This window comes from Oncorhynchus keta, chromosome 3, assembly GCF_023373465.1.
Source record: "Oncorhynchus keta strain PuntledgeMale-10-30-2019 chromosome 3, Oket_V2, whole genome shotgun sequence".
Taxonomy (NCBI): domain Eukaryota; kingdom Metazoa; phylum Chordata; class Actinopteri; order Salmoniformes; family Salmonidae; genus Oncorhynchus; species Oncorhynchus keta.
In genome coordinates, this window is record NC_068423.1 from 4526033 (window position 1) to 4545304 (window position 19272).

General features: G+C 42.1%; 1 protein-coding gene across 2 annotated transcripts in view; it reads left to right on the forward strand.

The window, feature by feature from the left end:
* The window catches only part of erbb2 (erb-b2 receptor tyrosine kinase 2), a 41558-nt gene extending 22286 nt beyond the window's left edge, over positions 1 to 19272 (forward strand). The window contains exons 15-28 of one of the 2 annotated variants that reach the window (XM_052486583.1): positions 3580 to 3734; positions 4158 to 4205; positions 4596 to 4734; positions 5246 to 5368; positions 5545 to 5643; positions 5764 to 5949; positions 6059 to 6214; positions 10586 to 10661; positions 11712 to 11858; positions 12027 to 12124; positions 12355 to 12543; positions 12938 to 13337; positions 14035 to 14422; positions 14889 to 19272. In XM_052486583.1, coding sequence (XP_052342543.1) covers positions 3580 to 3734; positions 4158 to 4205; positions 4596 to 4734; positions 5246 to 5368; positions 5545 to 5643; positions 5764 to 5949; positions 6059 to 6214; positions 10586 to 10661; positions 11712 to 11858; positions 12027 to 12124; positions 12355 to 12543; positions 12938 to 13337; positions 14035 to 14402 — 2184 coding nt within the window. In that variant the 3' untranslated portion in view covers positions 14403 to 14422; positions 14889 to 19272. Of the gene's footprint in view, positions 1 to 3579; positions 3735 to 4157; positions 4206 to 4595; positions 4735 to 5245; positions 5369 to 5544; positions 5644 to 5763; positions 5950 to 6058; positions 6215 to 10585; positions 10662 to 11711; positions 11859 to 12026; positions 12125 to 12354; positions 12544 to 12937; positions 13338 to 14034 lie in introns of both variants that reach the window. The other variant, XM_052486575.1, reaches the window with a different exon arrangement.

Sequence of the window (19272 nt, forward strand, 5' to 3'; positions counted from 1 at the left end):
TGTATTTTCATTTATGAGTTTTTGTGCGTGTTTTCATTTACAGTGCTGTGAAAAAGTATTTTTCCCCTTTCTAATTTTCTCTACTTTTGCATAGCTTTGATCCCGAATATTATCAGATCTTCAACCAAAACCTAATCATAAAATCGATGACCTACGCGGAAGATTAAACTAGCAACTGGACATTAAAAACTAATATCTTATGCTTCACGGAGTCGTGTCTGAACGACGACATTATCAACATACAACTGGCTGGTTATATGCTGTATCGGCAGGATAGAACATTGGCGTCTGGTAAGACAAGGGGGGTCGGACTATGTATATTTGTAAACAACAGCTGGTGCACGATATTTAAGGAAGTCTCAAGGTTTTGCTCGGCTGAGGTAGAGTATCTCATGATAAGCTGTAGACCACACTATCTACTTAGAGAGTTTATCTGTATTTTTCATAGCTGTCTACATACCACCACAGACCGATGCTGGCACTAAGACCGCACTCAATGAGCTGTATTCCACCATAAGCAAACAGGAAAACGCTCATCCAGAGGCGGTGTTCCTTGTTGCCGGGGACTTTAATGCAGGGAAACTTATATCCGTTTTATCGAATTTCTATCAGCATGTTAAATGTGCAACCAGAGGGGGGGAAAAAACTCTAGACCACCTTTACTCCACGCACAGAGACGGTCTCCCTTGCCCTCCATTTGGCAAATAACACTGAGCGCACCAGCTGTTCCGGACGACTGTGTGATCACGCTCTCCGCAGCCGATGTGGGCAAGACCTTTAAACAGGTCAATATTCACAAGGCCGCAGGGCCAGACGGATTACCAGGACAACATGTTTTAAGCAGACCACCATAGTCCTTGTGCCCAAGAACACTAAGGTAACCTGCCTAAATGACTACCGACCCGTAGCACTCACGTCTGTAGCCATGAAGTGCTTTGCTGGTCATGGCTCACATCAACACCATTATCCCAGAAACCCTAGACCCACCTCAATTTGCATACCGCCCCAACAGATCCACAGATGATGCAATCTCTATTGCACTCCACACTGCCCTTTCCCACCTGGACAAAAGGAACACATATGTGAGAATACTATTCATTGACTACAACTCAGTGTTCAACACCATAGTGCCCTCAAAGCTCATCAATAAGCTAAGGACCCTGGGACTAAACATCTCCCTCTGCAACTGGATCCTAGACTTCTTGACGGGTCGCCCCAGGTGGACAGGTAACAACAGATTAGCTATGCTGATCCTCAACATGGCGGCCCCTCAGGGGTGCGTGCTCAGTCCCCTCCTGTACTCCCTGTTCACTCATAACTGCACGGCCAGGCACGACTACAACACCATCATTTTGTTTTTGCCGATGACACAATAGTGGTAGGCGTGATCAACGACGAGACAGCCTATAGGGAGGATGTCTGAGACATGGCTGTGTGGTGCCAGGACAACAACCTCTCCCTCAACGTGATCAAGACAAAGGAGATTATTGTGGACTACAGGAAAAGGAGGACCGAGCACGCCCCCATTCTCATCGACAGGGCTGTATTGGAGCAGGTTGAGAGCTTCAAGTTCCTTGGTGTCCACATCACCAATGAACTAACATAGTCCAAACACACCAAGACTGTCGTGAAGAGGGCACTACAAAACATATTCCCCCTCAGGAGACTGAAAAGATTTGGCATGGCATCCTTAGATCCTCAAAAGGTTCTACAGCTGCACCATGTAGAGCATTCTGACTGGTTGCATCACTACCTGGTATGGCAACTACTTGGCCTCCGACCGCAAGGCACTACAGAGAGTAGTGCGTATGGCCCAGTACATCACTGGGGCTACGCTTCCTGCCACCCAGGACCTCTATACCAGGCGGTGTCAGAGGAAGGCCCTAAACATTTTCAGACTCCAGCCACCCTAGTCATAGACTGTTCTCTGCGCTACCTCGCGGCAAGCTGTACTGGAGCGCCAAGTCTAGGTCCAAGAGGCTTCTAAACAGCTTCTACCCCCAAGCCATAAGACTCCTGAACATCTAATCAAATGGTTACCCAGACTATCTGCATTGCCCACCCCCTGTTTTACGCCGCTGCTACTCTGTTATTTTCTATGCATTGTCACTTTAATAACTCTACCTACATGTACAGTGGGGCAAAAAAGTATTTAGTCAGCCACCAGCCACCAATTAGTCAGCCATCAGTGGTCTTGTATGTCTTCCACTTCCTAATAATTGCTCCCACAGTTGATTTCTTCAAACCAAGCTGCTTACCTATTGCAGATTCAGTCTTCCCAGCCTGGTGCAGGTCTACAATTGTGTTTCTGGTGTCCTTTGACAGCTCTTTTGTCTTTGCCATAGTAGAGTTTGGAGTGGGACTGTTTGAGGTTGTGGACAGGTGTCTTTTATACTGATAACAAGTTCAAACAGGTGCCATTAATACAGGTAACAAATCCTGTGGAGGACAGAGGAGCCTCTTAAAGAAGAAGTTACAGGTCTGTGAGAGCCAGAAATCTTGCTTGTTTGTAGGTGACCAAATACTTATTTTCCACCATAATTTGCAAATAAATTCATTTCTTTTTCATTTAGTCTGTCATAGTTGAAGTGTACCTATGATGAAAATTACAGGCCTCTCTCATATTTTTAAGTGGGAGAACTTGCACAATTGGTGGCTGACTAACTACCTTTTTGCCCCACTGTACATATTACCTTGACTAACCCGGTACCCCCTGTATATAGTCTCGCTATTGTTATTCTACTGCTGCTCTTTAATTACTTGTTCCTTTTATTTCTTATTCTTATTTTTTAAACGGCATTGTTGGTTAGGGGCTTGTAAGTAAGCATTTCACTGTTCTATTCGGTGCATGTGACTAATAAAATTTGATTTGGCGGTGGTTGTGTGATGGTTTGGGGCTTCTTTGCTGCCTCAGGTCCTGGATGACTTGCCTTAACAGAAGGAACCAGTCATTCTGCAGGAGAATGTCAGGCCATCCGTCTGTGAGCTGAAGTGCAGCTATTTCATGCAGCAAGACAATGATCCAAAACACACAATTAGCCTACATGAAAATGGTTAAAAAGCGACACATTTGAAGTTTTGGAATGGCTTAATACCAATTCAAATGTCGTGGCAGGATTTGAAACGAGCAGTTCATGCTTGAAAACCCACAATCGTTGCTGAGTTAAAGCAGTTCTGCATGCAAGAGTGGGCCAAAATTCCTCCTCATTGATGTGAGAGACTGTTTAACAACTTCAAGAAGCATTTGGTTGCAGTCATTGCCGCTAAAGGTGGCCGCTAAAGGTGGCACAGACAGGTATTGAGTGTAAGGGGGCAATTTCTTCTTTACAAAGGGGAATTAGGTGTTGCATAACTTTAATTGAATAAATCAAACACGTTTTTTAAAATGTGGTTATTTGTCAACTCCGTTTCGCTTGATCTAATATTAGGTTTTGGTTGAAGATCTGCTAACATTCAATATAAATGAATATGCAAAAAAAAACAGATCAAATCAGGAAGGGGGCAAAAACGTTTGACTATATATGTGTTTTTAAATACTGTGTGTGTGAATCTAAGCTCTCTCTTTCGTCTTACCTCTAGGGGGCCCACCAATGTACAGAATGCCTGCACTACCAGGATGGGGAGGTGTGTGTGGAGAAATGTCCCAGTGGGTTGAAGGAGGAGCAGCACACTGTGTGGAAATACAGCAACGCCACGGGCCACTGCCTCTCCTGCAACACCAACTGCACACTCTCGTGAGTGTACACACACACACACACACACACACACACACACACACACACACACACACACACACACACACACAGATGTAACATGAGACATATACACACACAAACACACAGGCATGTGAACATGCACACACAGGCATGTGATCGCAAACACACACACATAAATGGGCATGTGAATGCAAACACACACACATAAATGGGCATGTGAATGCAAACACACACACACAAATAGGCATGTGATCGCAAACACACACACACAAATGGGCATGTGACTGCAAACACACACCAACTTAAACACACACACCGATATGACATGAGATATATATACACACATAAACAGCTGCGTGAACACACACACAAACAGCCGCGTGAACACAAACACACCACCACCAAAACTGCACAATGCTAATGCTGCTTTTTCTTTCTTAGGTGCACTCAGAAGGATGAAAGAGGCTGCCCCATCCATACTAAAACAGGGTAAGGTTTTCCATCACAAATATCTGTCATGCTCTGCAATACTCTTAACTGATATCCCATTGTCTTTCTTTTTCAATACTTTTCTTTATTCTCCAAGCCACACCCACCACGTTGGTGCTGTTTCTCCCCTCTACCCAACTATCTCCCATTCTCTCTTATCCAACTGTCGTAAAAATAAATTGTGATCTTTTATCTCTCCTGCTCTATAACCGAAGTTCTCCAGTGTCATCTTTGAGCCTGTTGTCCTGTTGCTCCGAGGATTACTTACACCTGCTTCAATGCATTCACAAAATATTCACAAGGAAGCCAAGAGGGTTTATGTATGTGTAGTAGCATTAGTAAAAGTAGTAGGTACTTGATGAATATGAATGTTGCTCTCTGTCTTTCCAGGCCGGGCACTTCGATCGCGGCTGCGGTGGGCGGGGCGGTGCTCTTCCTCATCCTCTTGGGTCTGCTGGTGTTCTACCTACGCCGACAGAAACAGCTTAAGAGGAAGGAGACATTGAGGAGGATCCTCCAGGAGCATGAGGTGGGTGTGGACACTGCCATGACACATGGGGCTGGCGCGAAGCATCATGGGGGGGGTTGTTCAAAAGACAGAATTTGGAAAATGATTAATGCGAAGCTTGTAAATGATGTCTTTGTAATATCAGTAGGTTACTACTTGTAAAGATCATACAATATGTTAATAAGCTGTCTGTCTTATAGTTACAGGGGTTAAAGTTCTGTCACTGCGACGGATTTCATTCATATGGATTCGTCTTTTTGTATTTTTTTAATACATTATTGTCCTAAATTATCCTCTTTCCCGAAGAGCATGGTCATGCTTTTAAAACATTTTTTTGTTTATTTGATTTTTTTTATACATGAAAGGGGATGTTAACTTGGCCCCAGACAATTGTTCTTCTATAACCCCTGTAGTTAATGTCGTAGGTCTTGTCGTAAAGCGTGATAAAAGTTTCAGTTCTAAGTGAAAGAGTCGGTGATTGCAGTTCTAGTTTTAACTGCAAACATGATGGGAATCTTCTCTCTGTTTGTAGCTGGTGGAGCCTCTGACTCCCAGCGGAGCCCTGCCCAATCAGGCCCAGATGCGCATCCTCAAGGAGACCGAGCTAAAGAAGCTAAGAGTTCTGGGCTCAGGAGCCTTCGGCACTGTTTACAAGGTGTGTGTGCAAGCGTCTGTCTGCCTTTGCGTTGTCTATAAGATACCCTCATACCAATCGAATATGTTGAAAATTAATATAACATTGATTGTCAACATCGTTTATTGAAATTCAAACTTTTTCTAAAGTTACTATGTTATTATGGCATAATTATAATGTGAATATACTCATTCCAGGGGGCGTGGGCTCCTGATGGGGAGAATGTGAAGATCCCGGTGGCCATCAAGGTTTTGCGGGAGAACACTTCGCCCAAGGCCAACAAGGAGATCCTGGATGTGAGTTTTGGTATCAACCCATCCTTCTTTTAATGAATCCTTACACACAGACTCTCACTGTCTGTCTCGCTCTTTCTCTCTTTCTTTAACACACACACACACACACACACACACACACAGGAGGCGTACGTAATGGCCGGTGTGGCCAGTCCCTATGTGTGTCGTCTGCTGGGTATCTGCCTGACCTCCACAGTTCAGTTGGTCACCCAGCTCATGCCATACGGCTGCCTGCTGGACTACGTCCGAGAGAACAAGGACCACATCGGCTCCCAGTACCTCCTCAATTGGTGTGTGCAGATAGCGAAGGTGAGGCTACGAGAGATATGATCTGTCCATCATTCGTTCGTCCGTCTGCATGGGATCATAATGGCTATGGGTGTCATTTCTTATTTTGTGTCTGTGTGTGTATGTTTAGGGGATGAGCTACCTGGAGGATGTGCGTCTTGTGCACAGGGACCTGGCAGCACGTAACGTCCTGGTAAAGAACCCCAACCACGTCAAGATCACTGACTTTGGCCTGGCTCGCCTGTTGGACATAGACGAAACAGAGTACCATGCTGACGGAGGCAAGGTATGGCTGTGTGTGTGTTTTTATATAGACACACACACACACACACACTGAGTGTACAAAACATTAGGAACTTTCCATGACATAGACTGACCAGATGAATCCAGGTGAAATTTATGATCCCTTATTGATGTCACCTGTTAAATCCAGGCTGTTAAATCTGACCTTGTTACCTTCCAGAAAGCCCTAGTTGGTTTAAAACTTGTACTTAATGCGTGCAAGACTAAATACATGTTGCAGGGCTGCCAATGTGAATTCCATTGCCCAATGACACAGCCCCTAGTTGTGCCAATTTCCTGCAATTCTACATATTCTGACAAGGCTTAGGCCAATGACCAGAGTGGATTTTTTTTTAATAGATTTTTTTTAAACACATGTCAGGTGTATTTAGGAATACTGTTACTTTGAGTATGCTAATATTTTTTTGGGGTGGTTTGACACTTTTTCAGACAGTAATTAAATGAGATGGGGAGACAGGAAAATGGGAGAAACATTGGGAAGGTTGGGTGCAGGGATTGATCCCTGTTCTCAGGTGGAAAGCTGTATGTGACACGTGCCGAGGAGTGTTCCCACTACAATAAAGCTCTGCATAGGAAATACTCGTATTAATAGTTGATGGCAGTGTGTAACCAAATCATAAATTGTATTCTCCTTGTCCATGGACTGCTTTTAAGGTAAGGACACAATCATTTTGTATTTTGGGTAAACTATCTCTTTTAAAATAGGGCTGAAAGAAAATCCTGCTTGCTCTCCAGGAGAGTTGGCCACCCCTGATGTTTCCCAAGTGCTGGTTGTTCGAAAATGTTCTCGTAATAACTATTTATTTCTCAAAATCACCCAACCTTCAAGAAAAGTCTAATGAATATCAACATTCAGGTGGTTTATGCAGACCAGTTGAAGATCCTTGCCATCATCTTATTCTACATGTACAAAATATGATGTGTTAATGAGTTGTGAGTCCCCCTAAAATGTCAAAAATATTTTTTGATTCCTGGAGCATTCAATATCCAATGCTTATTTGTATGACATATTCAAAACTGTCCACGAATGGCTGGAAAAATACATAGCCTCATATAATATATTTTCAAAGACACAAGTATGCATATCAGATTTCAAATATGTGATTACACCTGCAACATTGGGGAAAATCTCATCAAGAAGAAGTGGAATAATAAAATAACTGTGGGGAATAACAGTAGTGTTCTTGCTGACAAGCAGAGTAATTACCCTACATTATTGCCCAATGTAAAAAAAATAGTTCCCACTGATTAAAGTAAATATATAATAAAATCTCCTGAAGATAAGATAAAATTTTGTTTCTATTGATTGTCTCCCCCCCCTCTAAAATTAAACAAAAAAGAATGACACATTTCTTAGTTCACAACCTGTTCGACAATATGATTTTCATAGTTACAAATCGGGTCACCCTACCAAACTTCCCTGCAAAAACATGCTCTAGTTCTGTCTGCTGCCTTTTTTTTTGTCACAGCCTAAATGCCAATCACCAAACCAGGGGACTAATGAAAATGTGGATGACATGCTGACAAAAGGCTGCGTTCTGCAATAGGGGTGGGAGTAACCGCAATTACATTTTGCTGACATGGTACATTAAACAGCGCTTCCATGCTGCTATTTTTACAGTTTTATAAACTCAGAGGATAACGTTCTCTCTCTCCATTCAGCTCCACTCTAACCTTGATGGGCGTTTCTTTAAAACATGCATCCAATCCCCTTGATCCCTAACATAACTAGACTAATCATATGCTTCAATCATATGCTTCAATAATCTGCGGTTCACCGGGCTGTGGCAAAGTAGGACAATGATAGAGGTTCCGGTCGTGATGTTAAATTTCAGGCGCAGATGTTCCGATTTCAAAACGATTTGGAGCACAGATGAAAGTTAATGCACTTACTATAATGGACTAATTAGAAAAATAAAAGCACTTTTCAATGCGTGAGATAATCGAGGTGTGTCGTAAGAGTGTGCAAAGAGGGTCAAATGCATGTGTCTCAGGGCCAATGCGTGAGAGTTGGCAGCTCTGGTGTTCTTTTTAGTTCTCGCAAGAATGTTTCAGATGGATACATATGTATTCATTGGATTGTTCTAGGGCTGGAACCAGTTTGTTATTACTTTACCTTCTATAATGGTATTTCTATGTTTGTTTTGTTAAATGTGACATGCAACTCTGGCGTGTGTAATATCCGTTTTTTAATGGTTTACTCCATTTGCTACTTTTCTCCCTCTCCCCCTGCCGCTTCCCAAATCAAGCTCTGCCCCATGTCACTCAAGGAGAGCGCAGTTGCTCAACCAAGATGTCACTAGCACTTTCTTACCATTAATTCTGCAAGATGTTGGTGACAAGGAGGCTGCTTTCTACAAGCGTTAACTACATTATTATCTATCATTATATATAACTACATTATTAGTTTGTGTATCTTACTGTCTGCAAACTACTGTCTGCTAGTTTTTCTGTTCATAGCAAGTTCCAGCTCAAATAAATTGTTAGCCGCTAATCGCTAGTTAGATTATGTAATGAGTCAGCTTGCTCACACAGCCAGGTTGTTTGTGCAATGGTATCTACTAAATCAGAGAAGAATAGACGAAGCATGAATATATTAGCTAGCTACACGAGGTAAGAAAACATGTAATGTAACCTCTAATGAGAGTCCCCTGGAAACACTGACCAACACTTTGGTTTCTACCCTGTCAGTAATTCCTCCATGGCTTATTCATTCATTGTCATGTCAAACAACAATTTATTCAAGGTGCTGCCCACTATATTCCAACTTTAGAATTGGATAAAACATTCGATTTCCATGAGTTCACCAATTAACTGGGCCTAGATTATTTTGCCCATATTATGCAGCTCTGTGGGGCACTGTGTGGAAATAATAACAAAGTGCAGGAAATCAAGAAATGTATGAAAATGCAGAAAGTTATTTTGGTTTGAAGTTGGATTGAACAGTATAAAACATTCAGAATAGAGAAAGCTCCATTTTGAAATCACTTATAATGTATGTTTCCACCCTAGGGTCATGAACTTCTCATAAATGTATTTAAAACCTTTATTATTCATAAAACCTAAAATAACGGCAAATACTGTAAAATATTTGAAAAATCTAGTGATACGAAATTTTGGCCATATCACCCAGCCCTAGATGATTCTCCCATTTATCAGGTTCCCGCCTACAAATCTGCGCATTTGGATTAACAAATACTTCATGTTTAAAATACAAATATGGATGAGTTAGTTAAAAAGCTAAGATTTTAAAGTGGGCTTTTTTAGAAATAGATCTTCCCTCTCCCTAAATTAAAAAATTGTATAGTCAACTTTCCTGCCAGTTCATGATTATGGTGACACCATTTACCAGATTGCAGAAGCTACCACTCTTAAACTTTGTATGCCGTTTACCATAGTGCCATTCATTTCATCACTGGTGACCGTCTTAATATTTAATACCACTGCGTCCTGTATCAAAAGGTGGGCTGGTCCTCATTAAAGTCCTGTCGATCAATTTATTACTCCCTTTTTGTTTATAAAGCCCTACTACACAAGCTTCCAACTTACCTAACTTTGTTTATTAAAGTTTTAAAAATATATGAGATAACCAACCCTGTGAGCGGGTTTGGTCACTCGAGGTGTCTCAGGTCTCTACCGAATTAGGTAAATCTGCTTTTAGTTTTAATGCACATCATTGCTGGAACCAACTGCAAAATACACTGCAATTGGATGCTCTGATGCCGCTTGGGCAACTTAAAATATTAATTGGGGAACTGTTTGCGGAGGAATAATTCTGTTTTTTTTTTATTGTTTGTTGTGCTATTATTTAGTTTGTTTTTGTACTGATCTGATTTTTATTAGATTTTGTCTATGAATTGTATGTGCAGGGCTTCTTTGAGAAAGAGACCCTGGTCTCAATGGTGAATCCCTGTTTAAAAATAAATAAATATAGATGATGGGGAGGAGACGGGTTAAACAAGAAATTTTAAGCCATGAGACAATTGAGTCATGGATTGTGTATTTGTGCCATCAGATGGTGAAGTTTTGTATTTTATTTAACCAGGCAATGGGAAAGACAAAATATTTAAGTGCCTTTGAACAGGGTATGGTAGTAGTTGCCATGCGCACCGTTTTGAGTGTGTCAAGAACTGCAACGTTGCTGTTTTTTTTTAAACGCTCAACAGTTTCCTATGTTTATCAAGAATGGTCCTCCTCCCAAAGGACATCCAGCCAACTTGACATAACAAACTGGGGGATCCCGTTGGCCCCGACGAATTGAGACTGTTCTGAGGGCAAAATGGTGTGCAACTCAATATCAGGAAGGTGTTCCTAATGTTTTGTTCACTCAATGTGATGTATCTGTGCTCTTCAGGTGCCTATTAAGTGGATGGCGTTGGAGTCTATCCTCCACAGGAAGTTCACCCACCAGAGTGATGTGTGGAGCTACGGTCAGTCTAGACACTTCTAACCCATCTTGATACACATACTTAATATATAAATAATGGCACTAAGCATTTAAATATTCACTAAGACGGCAACGTCGACTGTTATTTCAGACTCAACAGTACCTCTGCAGAACAATTGCCATAATGCGTATGCAACAAGGCACTCGTATCGAATCGAATAGCAATAGTTTGTTTACAAAAACCTGTACCACAGGTTTTAGTGCCCACAACTGTTTATCTATAGCTCTGAATAAAGTCCGCAAACTGAGTGTGAGATATAACATTTAAATGGCCGCCATGTTGGCACCAAATATTCAAAGACTACCTTCTAGTTTGAATAGACTGTTATTGCCATAACATCACACATGACAAAACAACAGTTTATTATAGAATACTACAGTACTTACTGTAGAATACTATACTACACACTGTAGTATCCCTCGATCATGTGTAGTACTTACTATAGAATGTTGTGGTATACTGTAGAATATTACAGTAACTACTACAGTATTATCTGCAAATATACACTGTAGTAAAAAATACAGTAATGTCTGCAAACACTACACTTTTTTAACGATAGTAAATGCTAAATTGTTGAATTTGAATGCATACTGCCAATCCCCCCCCCCCATAATCACAATTTGTGACACCCATAAGTGATAAACCTACATGCCAAATATAGACCACATTGTGTTCCCTACAGGTAATAGAAATAGGGAGCAGAAGCTCTGAACTATCCATTCACACCCTAGTCCTACCTAAAGGTTAAGGAAAATGTGCTCTTTTAGTATTTCTCCTAAAGGAGAAAGCCACCTCTATGTAAAAGATAATACTACAAAAACACTGTAGTAAATACTACATTTATGTCTGCAAAAACACTACAGTATAGAACAGTCAGCAAAAATACTCAAGTGAATACTACAGTAAAGTCTGCAAAAACACTACAGCATTTATACCATAGTACACCATACTGTTTTTGTAATGTTGGATGGAGCATTTGGAACCATCTCTATCTGCAACTGTATCTGCAACTGTATCTCTCGATTTCATTAGGGGTGACTGTTTGGGAGCTGATGACCTTTGGGGCCAAGCCCTATGACCTGATCCCGGCACGAGACATCCCAGAGCTGCTGGAGGGGGGCGAGAGGCTCCCCCAGCCCCTTATCTGCACCATTGACGTCTACATGATCATGGTCAAGTGTAAGTGGCACCCCAAAATCAAAGTTTGTTGACACAGCTCATAGGCCAATACTCCAAATAAATGGAAAAGACTCATCCATTCAAGTCTTTTTTAAAGCGCAACACAAATTAAATGTATTTAATTGATAGTATAGTTCAGACTATACTGTGTCTGTGTTTGATACACAGGCTGGATGATTGAACCAGACAGCAGGCCTAAATTCAAGGAGCTGGTGACAGAGTTCAGCGCCATGGCACGAGACCCACCTCGCTACGTAGTCATCCAGGTGTGTGTGTGTCTGTTGTTGTCTCTGTGTATGTTGCCGTCTGTCCGTCTGTGACTGGGTGGCTGTGTGTGTGCGTGCTTGTAGACATGCTTGATGTGTGGATATTGTTTGCCAGTCTGTGACATGAGTATGAGTGGAATCTGTGTGCCTGTTTGCTTACCAGCTTACTTAATTTCCTAAATCATTCCTTTCTTCTTCTCCCTCCCTCCCTCCCTTCTCTCTCTCGACAGAATGATGACAAGATGAGTTTGTCCAGTCCGGTTGACAGTCAGTTCTTCAGGATGCTACTGGAGGAGGAGGGAGCGGAAATCAGAGACCTGCTGGATGCTGAGGAGTACCTGGTGCCCCAGCCCAACTTCTTCAGACCCCAAGCGGAAACCTCGGGCCCCAACGGCCCCTCACGACACCACTCACACAGGGTCAGTACTCAACTCACTTTGTCCTCTCTGAATTATTTCCTCTGCCAATTCCTCCCATTTACCCTTTTCTTCTGTCCTGTCTGTCTTTGGAACGATCACTTAGCCTCTACTTGCGACCTCTCCTGTTCTTCCTTCATTTCCTTCCGTTCTCCATCTTTCCCCCTCCTCCTGCCCCTTCCCTCTCCCCTTTTGCCTCTTCTTCCCCTAATTGTAAGTTTCCTTGAGATCTACTTTCTCACACACACACACACACACACACACTCTCTCTCGCTCTCTCGCTCTCTCTCTGTGTCTCTCTCGCTCTCTCGCGCTCCCTCTCTCTCTCTGTGTCTCTCTGTGTGTGTCTCTCTCTCTCTCTCTGTCTCACACACAAACTCTTCTTCCACCCCCTCAGAGTACGGACCATGGATTGGACAGCGAGCCCTCCATGGCGGGCGGCCCGAGAAGCATGTACTCCTCGGTGAGCACCCTGGGGCGCAGCCAGTACCCCACTCTGCCCATGGGGGCCAGTGCCACCTCCAATGGGCCCTGGAACCCCCATTACCCCTCCCTCCTGGCCCGCACCACCTCACACCTCTCTACGGGGGGACACTCGGACTCTGTGTTCCTGGACGGGGGTCCAGATGACGCCCCAGCGAGCCCCGGGCGCTATTGCAAAGACCCCACCTTCCCCAATGGAGGAGAGAGCGACCTGGAGACGGATGGACCGTCACCGATGCATCATTATAATCATCTTAATCATCACTCGCTGCCCCGTAGGGGTAATGCGTATAATCATAATCACGCGTTACCAGGTGAGTTAGGTCATAGACAGTACACAATAGACCTGTGCTGTTTTGCCTGGTCCACAGGAACCAATGGATTAGCAGTGGTGTGAAGTACTTAAGTAGAAATACTTAAAGTACTACTTAAGTAGAGTTTTGGGGTATCTGTGTTTTGGGGGTAACTTCTACTCCACTACATTCCTAAAGAAAATAATGTACTTCCCATGGGGGCCAGCGCCAAATAAGTATATATAAATAAGCATATATAAAATCGAAGACTTTTAGACTTTTACTCAAGTAGTATTTTACTGGGTGAGTCATTTTCTATTAAGGTATCTTTACTTTTACTCAATTTTGTCAATTGGGTACTTTTTTCACCACTGCGGATAAGTGCAGTGGATAAGTGTAAACTTACCCCTTGCATCTGGAACTCTAAGCAAGCTCAAGCAAATGCTCAAGTATTTGAAGGAAAACAAATTGTATTTGAACTCCGGTCTGAATACACACATTCATCTACTTATACGTGGTGCTTAAAAACATCTGTGCAAGTCATAATCAGTGTTCTCCCTATTAATTTGTTATTCACGTAATATGGCTGTGCCTTCACCTGTACTTCTTTATGTTCAAAGACTACCATTTTAAAAATATATAATTATAAATTCAATCTGTATATCTCTGTGAAACTACATATCTGAACTATTCTCCTCTCCTCATTCTCCTCCCCCAGAGTACATCAACCAGGAGGTGCAGGACCTCCGGCCAGGGGCCGTCGAGCGCCCCAGCACCCTGCCCCGCAAGGGAGCAGCCGAGAGGCATCGGCACCTCCCCAATGGCCTGAGCTCGGGACACAGCGTGGAGAACCCGGAGTACCTGGTCCCCATGATGACCTCCGGCTCCACCTCTCCTGCCTTCGACAATCCCTACTACCTGGACCTAGTGGCTAAGGCTGTGGCCGGAGGGGGTGGTGGTGGGGAGAGGGATGGGGGGCCTAACCCTCCTCCCAGGCAGGTGAATGACTTTGTGACGCCCACGGCAGAGAACCCAGAGTACCTGGGCCTAGCAGACACCTGGAGCGGCCAGAGAGAGCACACCTGATGAGACTGACAGGAAGTGATGTGAGGAGGCATGAACCTGGGTTACGGACAGGGGATAGGGTAGCTACTGCTGTAGAAAAGGAGGAGCGTGGGAGGGATGGAAGATGGGAACGAGTGTGTGTGTGTGTGTGTGTGTGTGTGAGATACGGGGTATGTGAGGACTGTGTGTGTGTGTGTGCCTGTGTGCATGCATTTGAGAGAAAATGCATTAAGAGTGAATGCACGTTGAGAATCTGAGATTAAGTTTGCATGAGTGGGAACTAGTGTGTGATTGCGTGAATGGAGGTGTACTGTTTGGAGTAGCAGTCACAGGGCTGCCAGCCAGAGGATGTCCAGCTTGTATCCCCTGAAATCCTGGGGTGTTACACAACACCACCCAATACAATGTAGCATTATCAGAGGGACGTTGTTATTATTAGCATGTGTGTGTGCTGAACTTGTTTCAACGCTCACCAAGGTTTCTTTCTTCCTTGTCTCCCTACGGTAGCACCTCAATGTCAACATTTTTAACACAGCCTCGGAAACAACACGGAGTACTTTGAAGGCCGAGGAAATTCACTCACCGGAAATAAACAGTTCTCAAATCCTGACTATATGGTACTACTAGCAGGCAAAAGACGGACAGCACCGCAATATCTAAATATTTTAAGTAATCTCATGATAAATGGGAGAATAATCCAAGTAACACTGGACTAGGGATATAAAATTTGAAATATTTCAGTTTTTAGATTTATTTTATTGAACGTTATCATTCATGTTTGTGTGGTATATTGTCATATTTGTGCGTGAATCATTATGTGAGTGTCTGATTCCCTTATCCTTTCCTTCTTGTAATCATACATATAAGGCATTGCTCGTCTTCCTGGTTTTATGGGTGGAAAATGTACAACACACTAATGTGTGGGGTTTCAGACAAAACTGGTTGTAAATGTATTTAACCTATTTTAGCAAGGGGTCCCATTGAGACCAAGGTCTCTTTTTCCAAGGAAGCCCTGTGTATGATGTCTTTTCAACCATTTTCCCCCACCGGTAAGCCATTTATATGCTTATGAGGAAGAAGTTTAATATTCTGGTGAGCAGCTCGAAGACCTGATGGGGCTCGGTACAATCAAAGCCATTTTGTTTGGCCAAGAGAAAGGGCTTTGTTGACCATCTTACCGACGTCTGTCCACCACGACACTACTACTACACCACCACTACATTATGCATTTAGAAGATCGACATTGTGTGCCAGGGAAGACGTGTTCATTAATGTGGCTTTAAAATGGTAGATTGGCATATAGAAGACCAGGGGGGTTTGTGTAAGCTTGGACTTTGTGCAATGTTCTTGATAAGTTCTTTACAACATACCAGTGACATTTCTGGGAAAGGTACTACTGTATGAAGAATTCCAGGTTTTCAGCTGAATAGTGGAAAACCACATTGGCAAAAGTTTCACATTTTTCATTTGAAAAGGTTATTTGTGTTTTAATTTCAGTTGCTTACAATGCAGTATGTGCAATACACGCACTGCATAACTCCCAAAGTTTCCAAGATAGGGTCCAGTGTTATTCTTCCACTGTGTCCCAAACTTTGTCATCGTGGACGCCCAAGAAAAGTGAAGATTGAGTTCTAATACTACGGTTGAATATTTTGAGAATTTGTTTGTCCCTGAAGTTGGAAGAAACCAATGTATTTTTATTCACATGAGACATGTTTATATTCTTGCGTGTGATTCTGAAGAGGGAAATGTGTCCCTCGTTGTTGTTGTTGTTGTTTTTGATAATCAATGCATAGTTCAGATTCCTCTGGGCAACAAGCCCACACTTCTAGTTAATAATCGACCGCATTTTTTAAACGGCGATTTACATGTTAAAGGCCCAGTGCAGTCAAAAATGTGCTTTCTCTCTGTTTTATACATATTTCCACACTGAGTTTGGAATAATACTGTGAAATTGTGAAAATTATGATAATGCCCTTTTAGTATATGAGCTGTTTGAAAAGACAGCCTGTTGTGGTGGGATGGAGTTTTTGCATGCCTACTACCAGGCAGTAAATGAGTTAATAGACCAACTTGAACGAGTTCCAAAATTCTACCAATGACAGCTAGTTTTCAGTTTTCCCCTCCCCACTCACCACTCCCAGACAGCCCTAGCAAAATTCTTATTTGAGAAATTGCTCTTTGCTAAGAATCTGTTTGTTTATTTTTGACCATTTTAATTGAAAACAATCACAGTAAGGTTCTAAATGGTTACCCAGAAATGATTTGATATTGTGATAAAAACGGCTGCATTGGACCTTTAACTTCTCTGGCTGTGAGGCGGGATACTGACAAGTCAATGGAGCCATTGTTTCTTTATGGATGTGTGGGAAGATCAATGACTCCCCTACCAACTGTCCCCTCCACCACCAGTGAACATGCTTCTGCTTTGAAAAGAGGGAGAAATCCTGGGTTTTCTGGTGTGAATGCCTTGGAGTTGGCATGGAGGAGGGGCTGGGAACTATCCCACATTTTTGAATGGGGGGCGGAGGGGTTGTATGGATTCAGAGACTTTTAAACACGTGACCTGAAAGGAATGAATAACTGCAACGCTTTTGACAGGAAATCACCATTTTGCCCCTATTCAGCCAAATGTTTGTTCCCAAGATCTATATTGGTTCATCATGGATTGAGGTGCTTGCACATTTGTTTTTATGAGAAAACACTCTTGGAATCCAAGGTACTTTACAAGTGCCAATTAATCTTTGCTGGTTACTTTCCTGATAGTGACCAAAACAATGAGTTATGTGTGTCAGTGTCGGGTGGGGATGGTTAAAGTATTCATCGATTAAATTTTTTTTATTTTTTTTTTAAATTATGACTTTAAAAAAAACCCATCTTCCCCGGGGTAATTGGCACCAGCACTAGCCACATTTGTTTGGAATCTTGTTGTCCTCGTATGGGTAAGCTTACAATTTTAGCCGCTTATAAATGTGTTGCTTTTGTTTCTGAAGCATTTGGGATGTCTTAACAAATTTGATCGATATTGATTATACAACTCCGAAGTTACGGCCAATAGCTTTTCATACAACCAGCAGTTTTGTACTCGTAGAATTTAGACAAGCTTTGTCAGCCGTTTCTGATGAGCCATTGACATCGTTTATTTTTATTTTTACATACAGTATATTGACAGTCATTCCCTTCCACGTGCTGTAAAAGTTTCATGACTCTAGGACCAATCAAAGTCATTCAAAATACCTTGAGGTTCCAAAACTATAATAAACTTTTTTTTTTTGTTCAATTCCTGAAAAGTTCACTTTTTGGAGATACAAGGTTTTCCAGTGACGATATGAGAAATCTGAGTTTAGTGCTATTTTACAATGCCAGAGATTTCAGACAAGGGCAAAAAAACACTAAACTTGGAGGAGCAACCACACAACTCCAGATTCTTACTCCCATCCACATCAATTAATTTAGGCTTGGGAAGCCTTAATCAGTGGGCTCATCAGCCAATCAGCAACTAAGTTAATCACAGAGGCGTAAGCAATCCAAGCTGACCCTTCAGGACTGGGGTTTCCCTCCCTCTACATGAAGTTCTGCACTCTGACACTGTATCTGTGTGTGCGTGTTTGAGATCGACTACATTGCTGTCGGAGATTGCAGACTGACTGATCTACAAATCAACTTGCATCCTGAATGACTACTCACTATGATTTGTGGATAAGTCCACCTGCAGTTGCTAACTGCAATGTAGTTGATCTAAAAAACACACAAGTTCAACAGCCTCTACCCTCCCCAAGTCTCCCCTTAAAACAAATTAATGTGAAGATGGAACCGCAGGTGGCATTTTGTACTTTTTCTTGTGAATATTTTTTATATACAGTACCAGTCAAAGGTTTGGACATACCTACTCATTCAAGGGTTTTTCTTTATTTTTTACAATTTTCTACATTGTAAAATAAAAGTGAAAAGAGAGAAACTATGAAATAACACACACGGAATTATGTCGTAACCAAAAAAAGTGTTAAACAAATTTGGGCTGCAATCTGGGGTGCAGTTAACTCCAATGAGCTTATCCTCTGCAGCAGAGGTAACTCTGGGTCTTCCTGTCCTGTGGCAGTCCTCATGAGAGCCAGTTTCATCATAGCGCCTCAAAGTTCTTGACATTTTCTGAATTGACTGACCTTCATGTCTTAAAGTAATGATGTACTGTCTTTTCTTTTTGCTTACTTGCGCTGTTCTTGCCATAATATGGACTTGGTCTTTTACCAAACGGGGCTATCTTCTGTATACCACCCGACCTTGTCACAACACAACTGATTGGCTCAAACACATTAAGAAGGAAAGAAATTCCACAAAAGGACTTTTAACAAGGCACCCCGATTAATTGAAATTCATTCCAGGTGACCACCTCATGACGCTTGTTGAGAGAATGCCAAGTGTGTTCAAAGGGTGACTACTTTGAAGAATCTCAAATATAAAATATATTTTGATATTGTTTAACACTGTTTTGGTTACTACATGATTCCATATGTGTTATTTCATAGATTTGATGTCTTCATTATTATTCTACAATGTAGAAATAGTAAAAAATAACGAAAAACCATTGAATGAGTAGGTGTGTCCAAACTTTTGACTGGTACTGTACATTGAGGGTTTGTCCGATTGGGATGTTTCCTACCTATCAGTGAGCCAAAGAAACATGACGTAAACATACACAATACTTGCAAGGAAGAAAACAAAAGCTTTCTGTAGGAAATATGGTTGTATGTGTACTAAACAAGCAGCTATGCTGGTGACAGTGCAGAGAGGAGTCCATATGTAAGAAAATATTTTATGAAGAAAATGTGTATTTTTTTATGTAATGATTGGTTATATACACTACTTAATACATGGGGAAAAAATCTTTCAA